Source organism: Delphinus delphis, chromosome 12, assembly GCF_949987515.2.
Source record: "Delphinus delphis chromosome 12, mDelDel1.2, whole genome shotgun sequence".
Classification (NCBI taxonomy): Eukaryota; Metazoa; Chordata; class Mammalia; order Artiodactyla; family Delphinidae; genus Delphinus; species Delphinus delphis.
The window spans coordinates 27098629-27119519 of NC_082694.2; the positions used below are offsets into that span (position 1 = coordinate 27098629).

Genomic DNA, 20891 nt, shown 5'->3' on the forward strand with positions numbered 1-20891 from the left:
GTAGAATTTTAAAGGAAACAAAACATTTTATCTGATTTAGGCTGAAACCGTACATCGTTGTTTTGGGAAATAAAGAGTAGAAAAATCCCTTATGAAAAAAAAGAGAAAAGCCCTCTATGAAACATTCCATAATCCATGTTTTAAGAATATCCAAAGTCCCTGTCACACATTCTGTATGTTTATGTTGATCATTTCCAAACAAGAAAGACGGTTTTTACATGCCACCTAGAATGTTACTGACTCTTGACTTTGAACATTGTTGGCTTTAAGTATGCAAGGAATGAAATATTTCTCACCTAGGATTGTACTTTCATCATTTCTAATATTTCACATATCATCAAAGAAAAGGATTCTCACTTTTCTCCATTTATTTTCAGTGGTAGAAATCCTCTCTCTCTTCATGACTCAGCCCAAAAACTAACTAAAGATGGCCACATTTAGGACAGTAGTAGAGGCAGCTTAATAATGGGACATAAATTTTAAAATTTGTTGGTAATTTGGGAATTCAGGTAATTCAGAATGTCCTTTTTTTTTAAAAAAAAATAAAAGCATTACTAGGTTCCCAAGCTAATCTGGCTTAACCAACAATGCATCTAAACATTGGTGTTAACATTATTTGTTTACATACAAGGCCAGGGAGTTGAGAACAGGAGAGTTGGAGGAAGGGGAGAGAATAGGGAGAGGATGACACCTTTCTGACTTGGCTGGAGGGCCAACCTTTGATTAAAGTTGGAAGAAATCAGTCTCTCTTTCACTCCTCTCAATCTTGATTTATCTCCCTGAGTAACACTCATTCACCTGGCTCCTCCTAATCAGAAGTCATCTCTCAGTGTCTGATCACTGCCCTTCACACCTGACTAAAATCATGGGTTGGACAGTACTTGCTAAATTATGCAGTTAATCCTATGGTGCTTTAATTTCCAGGCCTTTAAAAAAAACTTCTGGCCTGGAAAGTTTTTTTTAAAGGCCTGGAAATTAAAGCACCATAGGATTAACTGCATAATTTAGCAAGTACTGTCCAACCCATGATTTTAGTGCAGGTTTTTGTTTAAATAGTGCAACTTCCTTGTACTACAGTTTTTGTATTGACAGCCAGATGTATCCTTTATTCTCCAAACTGTGAATAAAGTGATTTTTAGTGAGCTGCCAGCTAACAAAGTATTTCCTTTCATCTTAGACTTGTAGATCCCTAGCTCATGTAGCTGCTTGAGAAATGCACATCTGTATTCATGATTACATTGATAACAGCAAGAGGAAGGTTTTTCTAGTAATGCAAAAGGAACAATTCTGGTGGTGATTTTAATTTTTCAAATATTGTTGAGGTTTCTTGATTATACTCTTGGCCTTCTCTCTGAGCAGTGAGGTCACATTAGAAGTGGAGAAGCTTCTAAACATAACATCATCACCTTATAAGCATAAATAAATCATTACTGAAGAGTATAAGTCCTAGAAATTTGTTTCTAAGCAACTCCAGTCATGATGCTGTTGTTACCCTTGCCTGGTTGTATGAGGCTGTCTCTCCTGTCTAGAATTCTGGCCTGAAAATACCAGCTGGTACACCAAACTAAGCAGCTTCAACAGGGACATTATTTCCTCCTAATATCAGTTCAGTAACTGGATTTGGTTTTTTACTATTGTACAATTCTGGCAAAGAGGGAAGATAAGTAGTTCCTCAGTGTTCCTTTGTTTTGCATTAGATTTTGATATTTCAGACTGTAAAGGGCTTTGGGGGATGCTATTGATATTACCTGTGATAGCAGTAATTTTATTGAAGCAACTGCATTGAAATTCACTTGGGTTTTCTCTCATTATCAGGTTTTTTTCCAAACAAGTATTCTGTAAATCCAAATGGATTACCAGTGTGCTATAGATTTATTATAGAACAACATTCTATGTTTGGTCTACATTTAAAATAGTTTAAGTTAGTCTTGGTTATCATCTAAAATATTTTTAAATGTTCTTTACATGAAAATTTATTTTGTATTTTTAAACCTTTAGGGGCTTTATCTATTTTTCTAAGTCAGTTAACTGTACTTTTAAAAAAATATATTTTGTATCTACTTTTGTAACTTCATCAGAATAAAATATATTGAAAGAAAGGAAGGACTGATGAAAGTATGTCTCAACACACTTTTTTCTATTTAAATGTGAAACTTGAGATTTTTGCAGGTTCTGTGGAAGGTTACCTTTGCTTATCATTTAGTAGCAAAAATGTTTTCTTAACTCTTAGAAGAAAGGGAAGTTCCTAAATGAACTAAACATCTTGTAATAGCAGGCCCACCCCCAAGGAACAGACTGTGCCTCTGGATGCAGTGGCTAAAACCTGTCCCAGACAAAAAATAAGTTGTCTCCTTCTTACCATGCTAACCAAGCTCTTGACCTTTTTTGTACATTCCTGGTTGTGAGATTGAGAAAAGGGAAGAGGAAAGACTAGACTTACTAATTTTCTGACCTTGAAATTTAGTACTCGGCTTATCCATAAGACACCCCTCCCCACATCAAACACATTTTTCATTATTATAGGAGAAGTATTATTTTTAGAGTTTCAAATGACAGATACCTAATTTTAGTTCCATTCAAAATATCATTGCTAGAATTGTTCCGACCTTTTTTTGAGTAGAGTTAATGAAAACTTAACGAATGTGGCTAAATAATATGGGTTAACACTCATTTTGTATAAAGGTATGGGTAAGCTAGTAATCAAAATTTGGACTTTCTTTTTTGATGGTTATATTTCAGTAAACTTAAAATCTGTTGCAAAAGTGTTAAGTTTGTGAAGGTGTCTAATGGCTAAGTTTGAAAGCTATTTTAAACTTTATAAATGAGTAGAAGAACTCGAATAATATTTGGGAGAGCCAGAGTCTGGCTTTGAAGCTGCACAGCCAGAAACAGTGTCCAAACCATGCTTTGAGCCTTCTTTAGCAAATACCCCAGTGCTGTTGAGGTAGTTTTGGACACTGTAGCCTGCATTGTTGTTGCTGACCACTAGATGTCAGTGAGCCTTACCTCCTCCCCAAAGCTAGATGCATCTGCCTTGACCAGAATAAAGGATTTTACCTAGCACCTCCTTCCTTTCGTGTCTCTTCCTAATCAAAAGCTTAAATGGTGGCTCCCATTGGCAGATCCTAGGTCACATAGCTCTCTTCTGGCTGCAAGAGGGGCTAGGAAAAAGTTTCTGGATTTTACTTGGGGTTCAGAGTTCATAGCAAATTGTTGAACAATCCTGGATGGTCCAAAAGCTTGGACAGGCTGCTGTTCTGTGAACTTTTTGCTCCTGTTCTGTGAAAAGATGAGTTTTCACTATAATGTAAGTATACTTACATTATAGTGAAATGTGAGTATACTGTTTAGCTCAGCTGACATTTTTTTATAGCAGATTTGCTAACTGAAGGAAGTAGATTATTGATTCAGATTCTGACCAAACTCTTCGTCTTGTGGCTGACCAGCATTTTGAATATCACTTCCTTAGAGGAATCTACCTGTTTTAGGGGAGACTTCTAGCAGGTTTATCTCATTTAATCCTTACAGCAATCTGTTGAAGGGGTGACAGTTGAGAGGTATGTTAGGAATTTTTCAGTGTTTTTTAGACTATGTCACAAAAGCTCAGACTTCGAATACATAGTGAGGTGGGTCTCCTTCTCTGGCTTGCATTTGTAAAAGTTCTGTGTACTCAAGAGTGCTAGGAGACTCTGTAAAATAAAATGACTGCAATTAAAAAATCATCCCAATGAGGTAAAAAAAAAAAAGATATATCCAAATAGATCCTACTTAAGGAATTTTCTGCAGTTAGCTCAGATATAAGTATGAAAGCTGGGAGTGATCATGGACTGATACAAGTGAAGAGGAGAGAATCTCAAGTTCAGGGCAAAAAGAGTAAATGCAGAAGGGATAGACCCATTTCTAGAGACTAAAGGCATTATGCTTCTAATCATAAAGTAAAACTGGCCTTTTTTTAAAAAAATAATTTTATTTATTTATTCTTGGCTGCATTGGGTCTTCGTTGCTCCATGAGGGCTTTAGTTGCGGTGAGCAGGGGCTACTCTTCGTTGCAGTGTGTGGGCTTCTAATTGCAGTGGCTTCTCTTGTGGCGGAGCACGGGCTCTAGGCGTGCGGGTTTCAGTAGTTATGGCACATGGGCTCAGTAGTTGTGGCGCATGGGCTTAGTTGCTCTGCGGCATGTGGGATCTTCCCGTACCAGGGCTCAAACCCGTGTCCCCTGCATTGGCCACTGCACCACCAGGGAAGTCCCTCACTCTATTTTTTATGCCACCAATCCTCTTCTTTTGCATTTTTCATCCAAGTCCTAAAACTGGCCTTTGATTTGCTTCTATTATAAAAAATTATGTGAAGTTACGTTGGAACTAATTTGGAAGCCTAAGATCGTGAGATTGTTCTGAAAATCCTTTTCTAAAAAGGTTCAGATTCATACTGTGGAGCTAGAATTGTTAAACCACTGTCAGTCACGTGCATACCCTTTTTGTCCCATGCCATGCTGGGCCTTTGACATAGGTTACTAAAGCAAGATCCTGTCACGGAGTTTATGGACCAGTGCGAAAAACAGACATATACATAAATTGATAGTTCTAAAGGGCTATTTTGTGTAGTAAAAGTTATGCAGAAGTTATGGTTTAGTTTACTGTGGGGCAGTCAGAGGTGAGTAGGAGCTCAAAAGATGGGTAGGGGCTTCCCTTGTGGCACAGTGGTTGAGAGTCTGCCTGCCGATGCAGGGGACACGGGTTTGTGCCCCGGTCCGGGAAGATCCCACATGCCGCGGAGCAGCTGGGCCTGTGAGCCATGGCTGCAGACCCTGCGTGTCCGGAGCCTGTGCTCTGCAACGGAAGAGGCCACAACAGTGAGAGGCCCGCGTACCGCGCAAAAAAAAAAAAAAAAAAAAAAAAAAAAGGGTAGTTACCAAATAACCAGAATTGTTGCATGGTTTGCATAGGGAGGTATAAGCAGTCCAGTATTAGTGAAGGGTATATTTCAGTTGGACAGGTAGGTAGGGGTTAGATCATATGAAAGCACTTGGATTTTTACCTGTAGGTGATGACTCTGAAGGATTTTAAGTAAGCAAATAAATGGACAAATTTTCGTTTCAGATGGCTCTGATAGCAGTGTGGAAAACTGAGGGTAAGAGGAGGATACTAAAGCTTTAATTAATTAAGTTAGGTATTAAGCCCCAGTTTGGTGGTGTGGCCTGGCATAAGTGACCCCATTTGGGGCCTGTGGTTTTCTTTTTAATAATAGGAGTCGGAGCTTCCCTGGTGGCACAGTGGTTGAGAGTCTGCCTGCCGATGCAGGGGACACGGGTTCGTGCCCCGGTCCAGGAGGATCCCACATGCCGCGGAGCAGCTGGGCCCGTGAGCCATGGCCGCTGGGCCTGCGCATCCAGAGCCAGTGCTCCGCGGCGGGAGAGGCCACGGCAGTGAGAGGCCCGTGTACCGCAAAAAAAAAAAAATAATAATAAAAATAATAGGAGTCATTCAACTAATACTAGAATGAATGAGCATACTTTTAGCTGATCACTTTGAACAACAAATGTAGGTTCATCTGATATCAGGTGGCCTTGGCCTGCAGCGGCTTGAAGCAAGATTTCGGTTCCCTGGCCAGAGATTGAAGTCAGGCCATGGCAGTGAATCCTAGCCACTAGACCACCAGAGACAGTGGCCAGTGACAAGGCCCTGGCCTGTCGGTTTTTAGAAATGAATTTCCACAAGGAGATGGAAAGTAGTGAAACAAATGAAGTGTTTATTAGGAGGAAAAAGAGTATGTGTGAATAGACACACACAGGCGGACTCAAGAGTCATGCCCTCGTGGTGGTTTGAATCACTTAATATGGGGCATTTCTTCCGGGTTTCTTCTGGCCAATCATCTAGCATTGCCTGGCTCTGAGTCCGTATTTGGTTTATTGCAGGGTCCTCCCTGTGTGCGTGCATCTCTTAGCCAAGATGGCTTCTAGTGAAGAGGCCTATGGGTAGATTGACATCATCTACTATGTGTAGTCGGGAAGGTCTCCTTGACGTCAAGGATGAGAAATATGTGGTCTCTTTGTCTCTTATGTGGTCAGGGCTCAGCTCCTCTCTGCCCCTGCCATTACTGTTATCTTAAAGTGTCCACTGGAGGCAAAGTCTAGCTATTTACCCTGTTCCTTTTGTTACTTCTATCTGGAAGTGTAAACAGAAGGCTGTCTGTAAATGTCTCCTGTCTCACGTCCAACTGTTACCCCACACCTGGGTTTGCCTCTTGGTGGGTGTCAAGCCAAATGACACAACCAAGTCAAAGAGGAGGAGAAGGGAGGATTTATTGCAGCAAGTAATAACACTGGGGATCTTTCCCAAAGCAGTATCTCCCCAAGAGCAAAACTGGAGAAGTTTTAAGCTAAGGGTACATGCATATTCATGAAGGGGCTTGAGCAGAGGAGAATTCAGTCTAGAATTGGGGCACAGGCGGACAGAGTCAAAGTTTTAGTTGAAGTCACAAGGGTCAGGAAAGATCAACATAATTTCTTAGCTTCCAGTTGATCTGGTGGCTGAGCTCTCAGGGCGGGTGGGGATGGTGTTTGAATTCTGCAGAACAACTCAAGAGTGTGTGCCAGGCTAATCTTTACCGTTGAAACAGAACTGGGAGTCTTTATAAGTGATTTATTATCTTTGCGATTGTTACTACTCTTCCTGGGTTACAGTCGTTTGTTCCTGCATTCTTTTATTTCCTTAAGATCATTAATTACTGAGACCTATTCAAGGGCAAGTGTTGTGGCCAGGCTTAGATCACAAAATGACTTAGGCCAGAAATGGCTCATGTCAAGAAAGCCATGCCTGATTCTCTTTCTCCGGGGACCTCCTACCCTATCTGCTTGCACAACCCATCCAAGTGCAACACCGAACATGTTGATTGTATAAGCCAGAATGCAATACGAAAAAGCTGGTACATCCTTCAGTGTATACCAGACCACATGCTGCAAATATCCTACTAGAGAAAGGGCTTGGCTGAATTTTGGCTTTGATATCTATCTGAAGCATTCCAGCAGTGGGGCAGATTTGCTGATAATCATACTGAAACCACAGAAATGTGTCTCGGGGCTCCAAGGAGCTCTGGTTCTTTATGGCTCAGCGCAGAAAGAATGCAGCAAGAGGCAAAGTGATAGATAAGTGATTTATTAGAATAGGATGCTTGTGAGGTTACAAGCAACCGGCAAGAAGGGTGCTGCCTCGAGAGCTTAGTGGGCTACAGTTCTGTGATCAAAGGAGAAGTGGGGAGGGGGAGAAGACCACCACCTTCCTCATTCTTCAGTAGACGTCAAGCTTCTGTCATCAGTTCCTCCTCCATGTCAGGCGGGGGTTTTCTTGTCCCTACATGGTCAAACTGGGACTGCCGTGGCACAATGGAAATGAGCAAAAAGGCAGTAACAGGGCTTCCCTGGTGGCGCAGTGGTTGAGAGTCCACCTGCCGATGCAGGGGACACGGGTTCGTGCCCCGGTCCAGGAAGATCCCACATGCCGGGGAGCAGCTGGGCCTGTGAGCCATGGCCACTGAGCCTGCGCATCCGGGGCCTGTGCTCCGCAACGGGAGAGGCCACGACAGTGAGAGGCCCGCGTACCGCAAAAAAAAAAAAGGCAGTAACATATACTAAAATGTGATAAATCATCTCAGCTTTCAGTATAATGTCACCTTTTCCTTATATTACTGTTTTCAATGCGTGAAGAGAAGTATGTCTTAGGCATCATCAACTTCCTGAACTTACTGGGTAGGATGTGGGTCTCATTACACCATTGTTTGATTGTTTTGGGGCATGTCTCATGCTTCTGTTGCATGGTTTTGTTGCTAGGCAAGCCTGCTTGGATTTGTGATTAAGCAAACCTACTTTCTTGGGTGATCGTTAACTTACAGGGGTCTTCTATACTTTTTTATTTACTTATGATTCCTCAGTGGGATTAACTATTTAATCACCTACTTTGTTCCTTTACTCAGTCCCTATCAATACCGGTCCCCGATGGTGTCAGTTTCCACTGCATTGTGAAGAATCCAAGGTCTGTGTTTCCAGCAGCATCTCTGCTGGGCCGTGTCCTGCAGGCATCTTAGACTCAGACGAATCCAAAACTGAGTTAGTCGACCCCCTTCACCCCAAACCTAGTTCTCCTCAACTCATTTCATTGTCCAAGCCAGAACCCTGAGGGTCCTCCCTGCTACCTTCATCCCCTCATCCACCAATCGGGTCACTCCAGTCCATTCACCTCCCAGGTGTCTCAGTCCACTCCTCCCATCCCTGCTGCTGCTGCTGCTGCTGTAGTTCGGGCCTCAAGTCTCACTTGGACCATTGCAATAGCCTTGGGACTTCTGTCCTCGTCTCCAATTTCAGCCTCCTTCTGTCCCCGCTCCTTGCAGGAGCGAGTGATCTTTCTAAAACGCGAATCTGAAAACGACTCCCCTGCTTAAAATCCTCTCCTGGTTCCCTCCTGGAGGGAGAAACCCAAGCTCCTCAGTTTAGCAGCAAGTTTTCGGGTGGGGAGTTGGAATGGAGGCGTTCCACCTAGGGCCCCAGGGTCCTTGGGACGAGGGAAAGTCCTGCAGGACCGAGCACCTAGCACCGTCTTCTAGGCAGAGGAGGAAGGACCCGCTGGGGGAGAGCCTTGGGAGGCAGGGGAAGCCGGTGCCAGAGCCAGGGCAGAAGACAGGGCCCTGGGCGTGGGGGGGCGGCGTGGGCGGGGCGTGCGGGGGCGGCTCGCGGCCTCCGGACGGCAGGGGGCGGCCTAGCCCGTGGCGGCGGCGGCCCTGGACCCAGGCTCCGCGTCTTTTGGGCGACAAAGCGACCTCAGACGGCGGGCCGCGTCGGCCGGGCATGGCGGCGTGGAGCCCGGCCGCGGCAGCGCCTCTGCTCCGCGGAACCCGTCGGGTGAGCGCGGGCGGGGACCGGGCTGCTCTCCCCTGGGCGGGGGCTGCGCTGGGACCGCGGGGCCGGCCGCGGCCGCGGAAGTGGTCCACCGAGGGAGGCGCGCTGGGCCCAGGGCCTACCCTTCATTTCTCTTATTCACTCCCTCGTTGGTTCGTTCATTTAGTGGGCCCGGCTACGGGCACTGGGAGAAGTGTCAGGCCCGGCGCGTGCTGGGGGAGCTCCCGAACGGAGTGGGGGTTAAGGCCGAGAGGAATAGGTAGTCATAATACAGCGGGCACGGAAAAAGCAATGTTGATTTACTGAGCCGAAGACATGGGACTCATAGCCCGGAGTCGCGGCGTGCGTGCCGGGGACTGTTGGCTGGGTCAGGGCTCCGGAAAGTCCGCCTGGCTTCTGTGACCTTGACCCTCCCCAAATCCCATACTCCCGGGGTAGGAAGCCAGCAGAGGGCACTCACCACGCGCCCTGCTAATTTTCTCTCCGCCGTTTCTGATTCATTCTTTCCTCACTTCATCCACTTCTTTCGCTTTCCTCTCACATTCCTCCTTCTCTTGGACCTGCCTCCCCCAGGCATGAAGGACACTTCTGCTGGTGATTCTCAGAGTGGACAGTCGGCTTTCCGGGGATTTTGTCAGTAGATTACTGGTTTAAAGGCCGCTGCCTGCAGATCAGCTGAGATGAGGAAAAGGCTTCTCCCAAGGAGTCAGCAGTGCTAACCACCCTTACTCCTTAGTGATTGCCGCTTCTGCGTGCCACCTGGCTACCCTCTGCCTTTGCCCCCCAGGGCACTGTCTTCAGAGGAGGTCCCATTCCCCCCTGCCCCCCCAGTCTTACCCAGGCCCACAACTTAAGATTCTGTCCCTGTATACATCACTCAGACAGCCTCCCTCCAGATCTTTCTCCTGACCTGCATTTCAGTTGCCTGCTAGAATCAGGACTTCTTTGCAGGTGCCCAGTACATATGCCTTGAATCGTGTGGTTCTTCCCCTGCTCATTCATTCATTCACTCATTCATCCATAACCCAAGTCCTCCTGAGGGCCTGCCCTGGGTCAGCTCTAGAAGACTGCAGTAACAAGACAGACCTAGTCTTGGCCTCTAAGACCAATTGGTGAAAGAGTCAATGCACAGGGCATTTTAAAGGAGGCGCTCTGAGGTTCTATAACCCAGGACCCTGCTCTGGGCCGTCAGAAAAGGCCTGAGGTTGGGCAGGACTGAGGAGAAGAAGGGATGTTACCTTCAGCACCAGCACTTGATGAACAGCGCTCCCTCCACCTGCCTTCCTCCTCCAGTCAGGGATGCCTGGTACTACTCCCTTTGTAATGATACCATTATCTGGGAATCTTTCCTGACTTACTTCAAAAGGCACTGGTACTTTGGCACCAAGAAGCCTGTCTAACAAAGTCCAAAATCTTTGGCCTGACACTGAAGGCCTGCCATGCTCTATTTTCAGTCTCCCCTTTCAGCATGTGCTCAGCCCAGCCAAGGGGCTGCTGACATGGTTTTGTGCTCTTTCATCCATAAGAGTTGAGACACATTCCCATCAGGAGCACTGGGTCCTTAGGGTAGCCATTGGGGGAGGGGGGAGTGTTACTGTCAGTGGTAAATAATCTAAAAATGTTCTGACTTCAGGTCCTTTAATAGAATTCTGTTTCTTCTCCCAGTAAGAATTGCAAAGGGTAGCTGGCTTATTGAGCAGTAGGTCACAGGGTTACACCCCACTGGAGAGAATGTAGAATGTTAATCAGGCTTAAAGGGTGGGTGGCATTTGGCCCCATCAGTACATGGTCAGTGGCATGCTGGCCTAAGCAGAGCATGCCTGAGCCAGGCTGCTGCCCGGCCTCTCCTGACTCTGCATCTTATTAAGGGATCCAACCTTGGCATATTACTTAGTGCTTCAGGTGCCTCACTTATTAAACCGTCATCATGTTAGTGTCTCACTGTCATGAGGAGTTAAACACTTGTTGAGTTAAGTTGGGGCCCTTGTTATCTCTAGAGTCAAAGTGAGTTATTTACAACTCCACTCCCCCCTCAAAAGAAGTTTATTCTGCATCCTGGAGAGCTTAAATGGACATCAGACACCATGCAGTCCCCCTGACTTAGCTCAGGGCCCTGCCTTGCAGGGGAGGGCAGGGGGGGCCTGCACAGTGACTCTCCTCTGTTCTGTGGCAGCTTCCTCTTCTCCACTGTGCCCAGCGTATGTTTGCCTCGCAGACTGAGGGGGAGCTCAAAGTGACCCAAATTCTCAAAGAAAAATTTCCTCAAGCTACAGCTATCAAAGTCACTGACATTTCAGGTAAGGTTTTCTCTCATCTTTCCCACAGAGTTTGGTAAGATTTTACCCGCTGGAGGGGTAGAGGGCAGGAGGCTTGAATGGAACTCGCCATCAGTGGCTTCTCAATACATGTGGCTTTTAGACACATAGACCTTGGCCTCTCCCGCTGCAAGGGTGGAGGTGGGGATGCAGAAACATTGGCGTGGAGCTGCGAGGACTTGTGGTTGCAGGCTTGGCGCAGCTCAGATTTAGGTCTCTCTCAGTCACCCTGGGGCTCCGGTCCACAGCCTTTAATTTGACTTTGAGATGAGCCAGACTTTAATTTCCCCACATTCTTCTGACACCCTAGAATGCCAGAGCTAGAACAGACTCCAGGAAGACGAGCCCAGAGAGGTCTAAGAACCTGCCTAGCCCTTCACAGGGCATAGGTGGCAGAGCCAGAACCCAGGGCAGACTCTGTCCTGAGCCCAGTGACCAGCCCCAGACAGGCCCTGCCTTTCTCAGATGGCCGCTGGCACCTCAAAGTTCAGGCTGACTGTGAGTTAGGAGCAGGCTGGGATATCAACTTCTGCCCACACCAGATGGGGAAGATAAGGCCTTTATCTAGACACACATGTGGAAGAGCTGGCCAGGGGTGGCATCTCCCACACCCAGACCCAGTCTTTGTCACTCTGCATTGCTCGAGGGCTCACTGGCTTCTCTGGGAACATAACATTTACAAGGATAGGGAGAAAGTTTAGAAAGTAGTTTTACTCTGGACACTATAGGAAATTAACCCATCTAAAGATCTGTTGGAATGGTAGGTTGGGTGAGCCCTCTGCAGGGGTCCCAGGGCAATGCTGAGGTCTTTTTTTTAAAAAAATTTATTTATTTAATTTAATTTATTTTTGGCTGCGTTGGGTCTTCATTGCTGTGCGCGGGCTTTCTTTAGTTGCAGCGAGCGCAGGCTACTGTTCGTTGCAGTGGGCGGGCTTCTCATTGTGGTGGCTTCTCCTGTTGCGGAGCATGGGCTCTAGGCGCGTGGGCTTCAGTAGTTGTGGCTTGTGGGCTCTAGAGCGCAGGCTCAGTAGTTGTGGAGCACAGGCTTAGTTGCTCTGCGGCATGTGGGACCTTCCCGGACCAGGGCTCGAACCCGTGTCCCCTGCATTGGCGGGCGGATTCTTAACCACTGTGCCACCAGGGAAGTCCCAGTGCTGAGGTCTTGTTGTCACCAGTCTTGTACCTGCCTCAGGCCCAGTTAGGGGAGAGCTGGAACTTGACCTCCAGTCTCACTCTGCCCAGCCCTGGGTAGAGTGCAGAAAGGGGATCAAGGCTAGGAATCTTGGTTTAGCTAAAGCTTAGCCTCCTAGAACCCATGAAAAAAGCTTAACAAAGCCTATTGAGTTCTTTCTTGCCGCTTTGTGTCATGCTGGAGCAGCACATTTTATTATCATCAGTCATCAGCACTAGCTTTCCAGCCATGTGGAGACAAAGCTCGGGTTGGGGGTGGATGGGTCCACACAAGCTCTGCCTTGAGAGCATCCCCAGACAGCCACCCACTCCCTGCCGCAGCCCAGGGGGAAACCCTTAATGCTGCTTGTAGAGCAGGGGCGCTGGAGAGCCCAGCTCCGTGACCAGCATGTTTTCACTGTTTATTGTAATGCTGTGTCCCTGTCTCTCACGCTTCCTTGTTCCTTTTATTTTGGATAGTATTGCACGTGGTTTTTGAATCACATTTTAGTGTGTTTTTGCATTTTTAAAAATACCAATTGCTAGTCCTTTGGGAGGTGGAGCACTGAAATTCAGTCCCTCCCACCTGCTTCCATGGCATTTGCTGGCTTAATAAAAGGAAATAGTAGGAAAACCTACATTTCCTAGGCTTTACATGTTTTGTGCCTTATCTTTCCTACCCCAAAAGCAAAATTCTGGGCAGTGCAAGTGCCTTACAAAAGGAAGAGCATGTTTTGGATTGAGGCAGCCTGCCAGGAGGAGGACATGGTCAGATTGTAAGCCATGATCCTCTAACAATCTTAGCAGCTTTCTACAGAATGATAACATTCAGACCTCCTTTGGATTGTGTGGTACTTACTTCAAGGACATAAGGAACTGTGGCTGCTGTAACTTAATAATTGAAACATTTTCAAATCACATTTATTTCAGGAGGCTGTGGGGCCATGTATGAAATTCAAATTGAATCAGAAGAATTTAAGGAGAAGAGAACTGTCCAGCAGCACCAGATGGTAAATCAGGTCAGTAGAGGCCTTGCCACTGGTCTCCGCATCTGAAAGGGCCTGCAAGTGGGGATGGTATTGTACCACCAGTCCTAGGAAAGAATAATGCAATACCACAATCATGTGAACAGGACTCAGGATCTGAGAAAAACATAAACAAACTATCTGGGATTGGATTGTAGGCAGATATGAATTTTATTCAAAATTGAAAACAAGCCACCCAATAGTTATTTTGCATTTCCCTGTATAGTGCTACCGATGTTTACTGTGTACTGTTATTGTTGCATATTGAATAGTATTTGTAAACACAGGAGTACTAAAATATATATGTTTTTGTAGATTTGAATATTTTTTTAAGCCTCTTTTAGGACTACTAAAGTAGTCCTAAATTGGATAAATTGAAGGATGGCCTGATTGAGAATTGCTCCAGCTGCCCTGGACCCAGTGACAACAGCAGGGGTCCGGAACATCAGATTAAACCAGACTAAGGCCCAACGTATTCATTTTCTATGCTTATTTTACTTGGAATTTATTCCAGCCTTGACCCTTGGGCCTATGTCTATAAACTCACCCTGTTCAGCCAGTGTGTTTGACGTCATTCTGGAAAGTTGCACTTTGTGAACTAGTTTAACTTTTGTAAAGCACAGCTCTGGTCATGAAAGTCGAGTCCAGGTGTTCCAGACTGCTCTTCCAGGCCTTTCCCCACCCTTCTTGGCCTAGAGTCTACCTCTGAGCCCTGCCCATTGGTCTCTCCATGCATCTGGACCTTTGTCCAGATCAGACCTCCTACCTGGGCTGCCCCTCCCTCACTCCTCTGCCAGGCTCAAATGCTGTCTTCCCACCTGCCTGGCAGGGAATGAATGCCCTCCACCGCCTGACTCCAGGCTTTTCTGGCTTGTGTCCTGGAAACTTAGGTCCCTGCCTCCATCCCTTGGCCCTGCGAGGGCCTTTTGTGGTCTGGTTTCTTGTTGGATCCATCTTTGGATTCCTCGTGGAGTCCACCTTCACTTGGATGCGGGCACATACAGCCCTAAGGCGTGCTGGTGGTCTGACTGGGCAATCTGGGGTGGAACAGCAACCACTTCTGTCCTCCAGAAGCACTTCTAGCCCCATGTGATCCCAGGGATTGGAGCCGAGGTAGAAGACAAGGCAGGGAAGACCCAACTGGCCCAGATCATCCCCAACTGGTAGGACTTTGTTATCAAAACTACTCAGGCTGCCTAGTGCAACTGGGCACCTGGGGGTGCTGTTAAGTACAGCACATCCCCTGGCCTGAAGCCATGGTTACAGGGATGCAGGTTCTGGAGTTGGACTGCCCACATTTCAAATCTGGGCTCTGCTACTTTCTGCTGTGTGACCTTGAGCAAGTTACTTAATCTCCCTGTGCCTCAGTTTCCTAATCTGTAACAGGGAGAGTAATAGGATTTGCCTCAAAGGGCTCTTTTGAGGATTAGTGGTAAAGTCATGTAAAGCACTGAGAACAGTGTCTGACACATGCTAAGTCCTTCATAAATGTCAGCTGCTGTCACCATCATCATCACTGTTACCTATAAATGCTGTGAGGAACCTGCCACAAGTTCAGGGGGCAGCAGTTTTCCTCTGCTTGGGAGAATGTCACCTACATCATCTTGGGCTCAAGGCTTCCTTTGGGCCCCTACTGAACATGTACCTTCCCTGGCCCCGTCCTTGCTGGAGAACCTTGCTCGTTTGTCTGTCATTGCCCTGGAAGCAGACTATGCAGGCCAGGTCCAGGTCTGTTTTCTTTTTCTTTTCTTCTTTTTTTTTTTTTGTAATTTTTATTTTATATGGGAGCATAGTTTATTAACAATGTTGTATTAGTTTTAGGTGTACAGCAGAGTGATTCACTTATACAACCCAGGTCTGTTTTCTTCACTGCTGTGTCCCCAACACCTAACAAAGGACCTGGTACATAAAACAGCTCAATCAGTGTTTTTTGAGCGTTTATAGAGAGTAAGGAGAGCTGGCCTGGGTTTTCTAATTGATTTACAGAGAAATTAAATGTTTAATGCCTGAAAGGCTTTCCACTTCAGAGAATTCACCTCCTGGCATTGGTGTACTTTTAACCTGGAGCAGCTACTGCCTGGGTTACCATAGCAGCCGCTTTGCTGGGCCAAGCACTGCTTGCCGTGGGGTGGGTGAGGCAGGAGGCAGTGGCAGAGGGCGTCACCACCATATGCTTTGGGCCAGGCCCCAGTGATGGCAGGATGATGAGGATTCCTTCCCCATCCATCCTGCCCCTGCCCTGGGGAGCAGCCACACAGAGGAGAGCAAGCGCCGTGTTCCCTCTGTGTCGGGCGAGCTGGTCCATCCCAGCTCCGCACGTTACAGTGCAACTAGAGCTTCAGATTCCTCGTTGGTGAAGACCACGTGAGGTGCTGGCCACACGTGCCCGCCTTGTGCTGGCATGGGAAGGGCGTTTGGTAAATAGCAGTTGCCCTCTCCCTTTCTCTGCCCTCTTTCCTGTCTGTTGTCCATCATCCTCCCCAAAGGGTGCCTCTGCCCTTGCTCCCCTACTCAGAACCCTTCGCTGGGCACCCTGGTTGCCCATGGAGCCCGTCCCACCCTCATCTGGGATTTCTGATCCTCTTTGTGGTCGGCCTCAGTCTCCCCTCCATGGGCCTGACTCAAAGCCAGGCTTTTCCTGGTGAATTGCAGCAGGTTCCCAGCCTTTCCTCACCTGCTCTTCTGGGCCCTGTGCCTGCTGCACCTCCGGCCGTCCCGCTCCTGGGCTACCTCCTGCACAAACGGCCAGTGCGGTAGCAAATGCTTCTTCCTAACAGTACCCGCAGCAGCGCTGAGCTGGCTTGTGGTCTGGCAGCATCCATCACAGTCTGTGCTGAATCCATTTCTTATGGGCTTGAGTTACTTTCCTTACCTTTTTTATCATTTTCCCATGCCTTTTTCATTTGTGTCCCCAGCACCCAGCATAATGCCATGGGCACAGTGGGTGCTGAAAAATGTTTACCTACTGTACATCTTATAAACTGTGGGACTTTGGCCAAGTCATTTCCCTACTAGGGCCTCAGTTTCCTGACCTATTTAAAGTGACCCAAGTGATCTCTAAGGCCCTCTGTAGCTGTAAGATCCTGTGACCTGTGTTGGGGAGCCCTCTGAGGGCTGCAAGAGAGTGGGGAGAAGGCCCTGGAAGGGGAAGTGCACAGGGCTTAGGGATCAAAGCCTGGATGGTTTCTCTGTCCAGGGTCTTTCATGTGAAGCTGTGACTGGGCCCTCATCTAGCCACAGAGGCTTTAAGAATTGTGGCCGAGACACAGGGACAGCCTCTAGGGAACATTCCATGCCTGCAGAAAGCAGAGAGCATGTGGCTCAGGGCGCTGTGTTTCCCTCTCGCAGCAGTGACATGAGGCTTTTTCCAGGGGCATTTCTGCTTATCTGCAGAGCTGAGGGGCTTACTTGTGAATATGGAGATGGTGGGGCAGCTCATTGGCTCCCAACACAACCACAGCTCCTGGCATCAGGGGTGGCCAGGATGTCAGGATTCCCTGGGTTCAGGTTCTATCTCACTTGCTGTTACTCACGTGCTGACGTTGGACAAGGGATAAACTCTATTTCTTTTTTTTATCAAAGATGGAGATAGGACTAGATTATCTCTAAGGATCCTTCTGACTCAATAAACTTGACCGCATGTGTTAGTATTCTCTTTGTTGTAAGTGGCAGAGACAAAGTTAAAACGAGCATTAGCAAACAAAGGTAATTAATTGGCCCATGTAATGAAATTATCTAGATTCAGGGTCTTAAGTTCATCTGCTTGTTCTTTCATATTGTCTTTTTCTGAGCTTCCAGTTTCTGTATGTTGGCCTCATTTTCTCCTACTGGAGATGGGCTTTCTCTTCTTGGTGGGGAACAGGACTCCAAGTTGCCTCCAAGTGACAGTATTCCAGTATGCAGGCATACCTCAGGGATATTGCAGGCTTGGTTCCAGACCATGAGGATAAATCAAGCACATGAATTTTTTTGGTTTCCCAGTGTATATAAAAGTTATGCTTACACTATATTGTATCTATCAAGTGTGCAGTAGCATTATGTCTAAAAAAAAAAACTATATATCTTAATTTTAAAATACTTTGCTAAAAAATTCTAATCATCATCTGATAATACAGGGATGCCACAAACCTTTAGTTTGTGAAAAAACACAATATCTGCAAAATGTAGTAAAGCAAAGTGCAATAAGACAGGGTATATCTGTGGTGACCAAGAGAGAAGGCTCTACACTGAAAAATCCCAGGGAAGACTCTGATTGGCCCAGTTTGAGTCATGTGCCTCCCCTGGACCAGTCAGGCTGGTCCAGGGGCACATAGCTACCTCAGTACAGGTCAACTGGTAGTCCCACCAGCAGTACACAATTAAAGTGGAAAGGGAGAAGGGAGATTGCTGGATAGACTGGAAAAAAATGTCTACCCCACTGTGATGTCTTGGGCCTAGTATAAAAGGACTTAGACTCTCATGCCTCATTCAGGTCCTGTAGTGTGTCTCCTGGTACTGCAAGAGCTAAATATCTATTTGATTGTGGTTGCCCATTTACACTTGGGCCCTGACATCATTTGTAACCTTAAACAAATCTCGTAATTTACAATTTTATTTTCTGATTTAGAGTAAAATTGGGGAATTGGTGCTGATTAGTGTGGTTTTATCTTTTTATTTAAAAAAAAATTTTTTTACATGAAGCTATATATTTTCTTTTATTCAAGTAATTTTTTAAAATTTTGGCTGTGCTACTCAGCTTGTGGAATCTCAGTTCCCCAACCAGGGATTGAACCCAGGCCTCTGCAGTGAAAGCGTGGAATCCTATCCACTAGACCACCAGGGGACTCCCAGTGTGGTTTTAAAGAACAGCTGTTCTTTGCTCAAAATAGCAAAACACAAAAAACAGCCTGAAAGTTCTTCATTAGGGGACAGGCTAAAAAGTTACGATACATATAATGGAATGCTATGCTGATACAAAAAAGAATGAGGGCATGCTTTGTGCCTGATGTGGAAAGATCCCCAGTGTTAGGGGAAAAGAGAGTGCAGAACTGTGTTTGAAATACTATCATTTGTGTTTTAAAAAGGTATTGGCATGGAATATATATTAATATTAGTTTGAATATGCATTTTTAAATTCTTGCAAAGATGCACATGAAAATACCAACAGTTCTCTATTTGGTTTGGAGGTGGAAACTGGGGGACAGGTGTGGGAGGGAGACTTTACTGCATGCCTTTTATGCCTTTTGATTTTTGAGCCAGCTTAAATACTGATTCCAAAAATAAAAAGGAAACATTGTTAAAGAAAGTGTGTGCAAAGTTTCCTACAGAGATAGAGCTATATAAAAATACTCCCATAGAGACTTATTGTAATCAGTGTCAAATACAAAACAATGATGATGCTCTTCTGCTTCCTTAGGCACTAAAAGAAGAAATCAAAGGTATGCACGGACTGCGGATATTTACCTCTGTCCCCAAACACTGACCACGCCTTGGCTGCGTAGATGTTGCTGCTGAAACCTTGGATGTATCTTATTGCCACCATTCTTTCCTAGGCATATGACAAAAAATTTATCTATTTTGTTCATGGACATTTCCATATTGTAATTATAGAAGAATATGATATCTATTTAGATGTTAATTAAAGGCAACAGACAACTAAAAATTTTTTCATTACAAAAATATTTATTTAATCCTGCTCTGTGCTAGGCAACATTCTTCTTTTTTTTTTTTTTAATATTTATTTATTTGTGCTGGGTCTTAGTTGCAGCACAGGGGCTCCTTAGTTGTAGCTCACCTGCTCCTTAGTTGCGCCACGTGGGCGCCTTAGTTGCAGCTTGAGGGCTCCTTAGTTGTGGCATGCGAACTCTTAGTTGTGGTATGCATGTGGGATCTAGTTCCCCAACCAGGGATTGAACCCAGGCCCCCTGCATTGGGAGCGAGAAGTCTTATCCGCTGCGCCACCAGGGAAGTCCTGGCAACATTCTTAATATGGGGATAATGTAATTAATAAGAAGCAGACCAAGAAAGACTATATGAAATTTTTGAACAGTCATGAGTAATGCTTTTAGTCCCTTTGCTTCAGAAGCATGTCCTTTTGTTCAAAGTGGTCTTGTCTTTGAACAGTTCTGTCCTGATGCTAGAGGCAGAATGGGGTGCCAGCTTCCTTGTCTTGTCAAGAAACTTTGTTTCTCCTCCTCTGTGAAACTGCTCAGGTCCCTTAATTTTACCAAAAAGAAAAGGAAAGACCCTTTGGTTTTGCTCTTCCCTTAGTTCACCACTCTGTTTCCCTTTCCTTCCAAACTTCTTACAAGAATGATCTTGGACCCTCAAGTTTCTTACTTCCTGGAGTGAACTCTGAGGAGTGTGGGCTGCCTGGATCAGGGTCTTCTTCACGTTTGAAGATCTCCCACCCTTTGCATCTTGGTGGGAGGTTGAGCCCGCCTCCAGTGTCAGAAGCTAAAAAGGCTTGCTTTCCTAGCTCCTTGGCAAACACGGCACAGGCAGATGATCTAGACTCAGCCAGATGGATCTGCCTTGAACTTTGCGTTGGGAGCAAGTGACGCTGAGAAGCGGGGCAGTGGCGTGTCCATTTTGGCAGCTGTGGCAGCAATGTCCAGTGTTCTGGGAGGTGTCGGTGTTATAGGCCGCTGTCTCTGGAGTCCATGGTGGTAGTCACTGTGTCTGCAATATGATCTGGGCTCTGGCCAGTTTTCCTCTTCCGGCCCATTTTCAGAAGCTGCTTCATCAATGTTCCCAGAAATTCTATGATTATCCCCATATCCTTTCACTGAATTCTTTTCTGCTCACATCGGCCTGGTCAGTATCTGTTGCTTACAACCGAGAGCTCTGATGGGTTCACCCGCCCCTCGCAGTGTGGCTCCTGCCCTCCTGCTCCCATCTCTCCACTGGACAGCTTTATGAGAAATCACATCCACTGCCTCTCTCAGTCCTCCACATGACCTGTCGCCATAGCGATTGCAGGTTGACCATCCACTCCTTCCTCAAACGCCTCCTTTGTGTTTCATGGAACTGACCACCAGAGAAATCACTGGTCACTATCAGTTCTTAAGATCCCTCTTACCTCCCTAAGAAATAAAAGTATGTAGGTAAAACAACCTTAAGCCCCAGAGCTTTGGAGCAGCACAAATTTTAAATATTCTGTTCACATACAGTGCCCTCATTTTTGGTTTAAAATTATTCTCTAACCCCACAGTCTGGGGGAGGGATTGGTGTCCTGCCAAGGCAGAACTGCCTTTTACATGGAATAGATTCACTAAGTTGTATCAGATTTGAAAAGACAGGATAAAACAACTCCTGAGGGCCCAGGGCACCTCCAAAAGACCTAGACACCCCACAGGACAGCTTTTAGGTGGTATAGTGAGGGAACACCCAAGTCCCAGAGGCAAGAAGAAGGCAGTGGTCAGTGAGAACAGAAAGACCACAGAATTAGATACATGTTGATTACTTGTGTGGAGCGTAAGTGTCCTCCTCCTGAGGGTGGGCTGGACGTAGTGA

At 46.1% G+C, this 20891-nt stretch overlaps 1 protein-coding gene across 1 annotated transcript; it reads left to right on the top strand.

Moving 5' to 3' along the window:
- The first annotated feature begins 8760 nt into the window (after positions 1–8760).
- BOLA3 (bolA family member 3) lies at positions 8761–19038 on the top strand. The gene is made up of 4 exons (XM_060027500.1): positions 8761–8890; positions 11061–11184; positions 13303–13391; positions 18793–19038. The coding sequence occupies exons 1-4, from the start codon at positions 8837–8839 to the stop codon at positions 18856–18858; spliced, it is 333 nt and encodes a 110-aa protein (XP_059883483.1). The 5' UTR covers positions 8761–8836; the 3' UTR covers positions 18859–19038.
- Positions 19039–20891: the final 1853 nt, after the last annotated feature.

What these genes read in the sequence shown, in the direction of transcription:
- BOLA3 (XM_060027500.1), top strand. Translation starts at nt 8,837, where the DNA reads ATGGCGGCGTGGAGCCCGGCCGCGGCAGCGCCTCTGCTCCGCGGAACC. An exon ending in CAAAGTCACTGACATTTCAG is followed by an intron (nt 11,185 to 13,302) that starts GTAAGGTTTTCT and finishes CATTTATTTCAG; the next exon opens with GAGGCTGTGGGGCCATGTAT. An exon ending in AGCACCAGATGGTAAATCAG is followed by an intron (nt 13,392 to 18,792) that starts GTCAGTAGAGGC and finishes CTGCTTCCTTAG; the next exon opens with GCACTAAAAGAAGAAATCAA.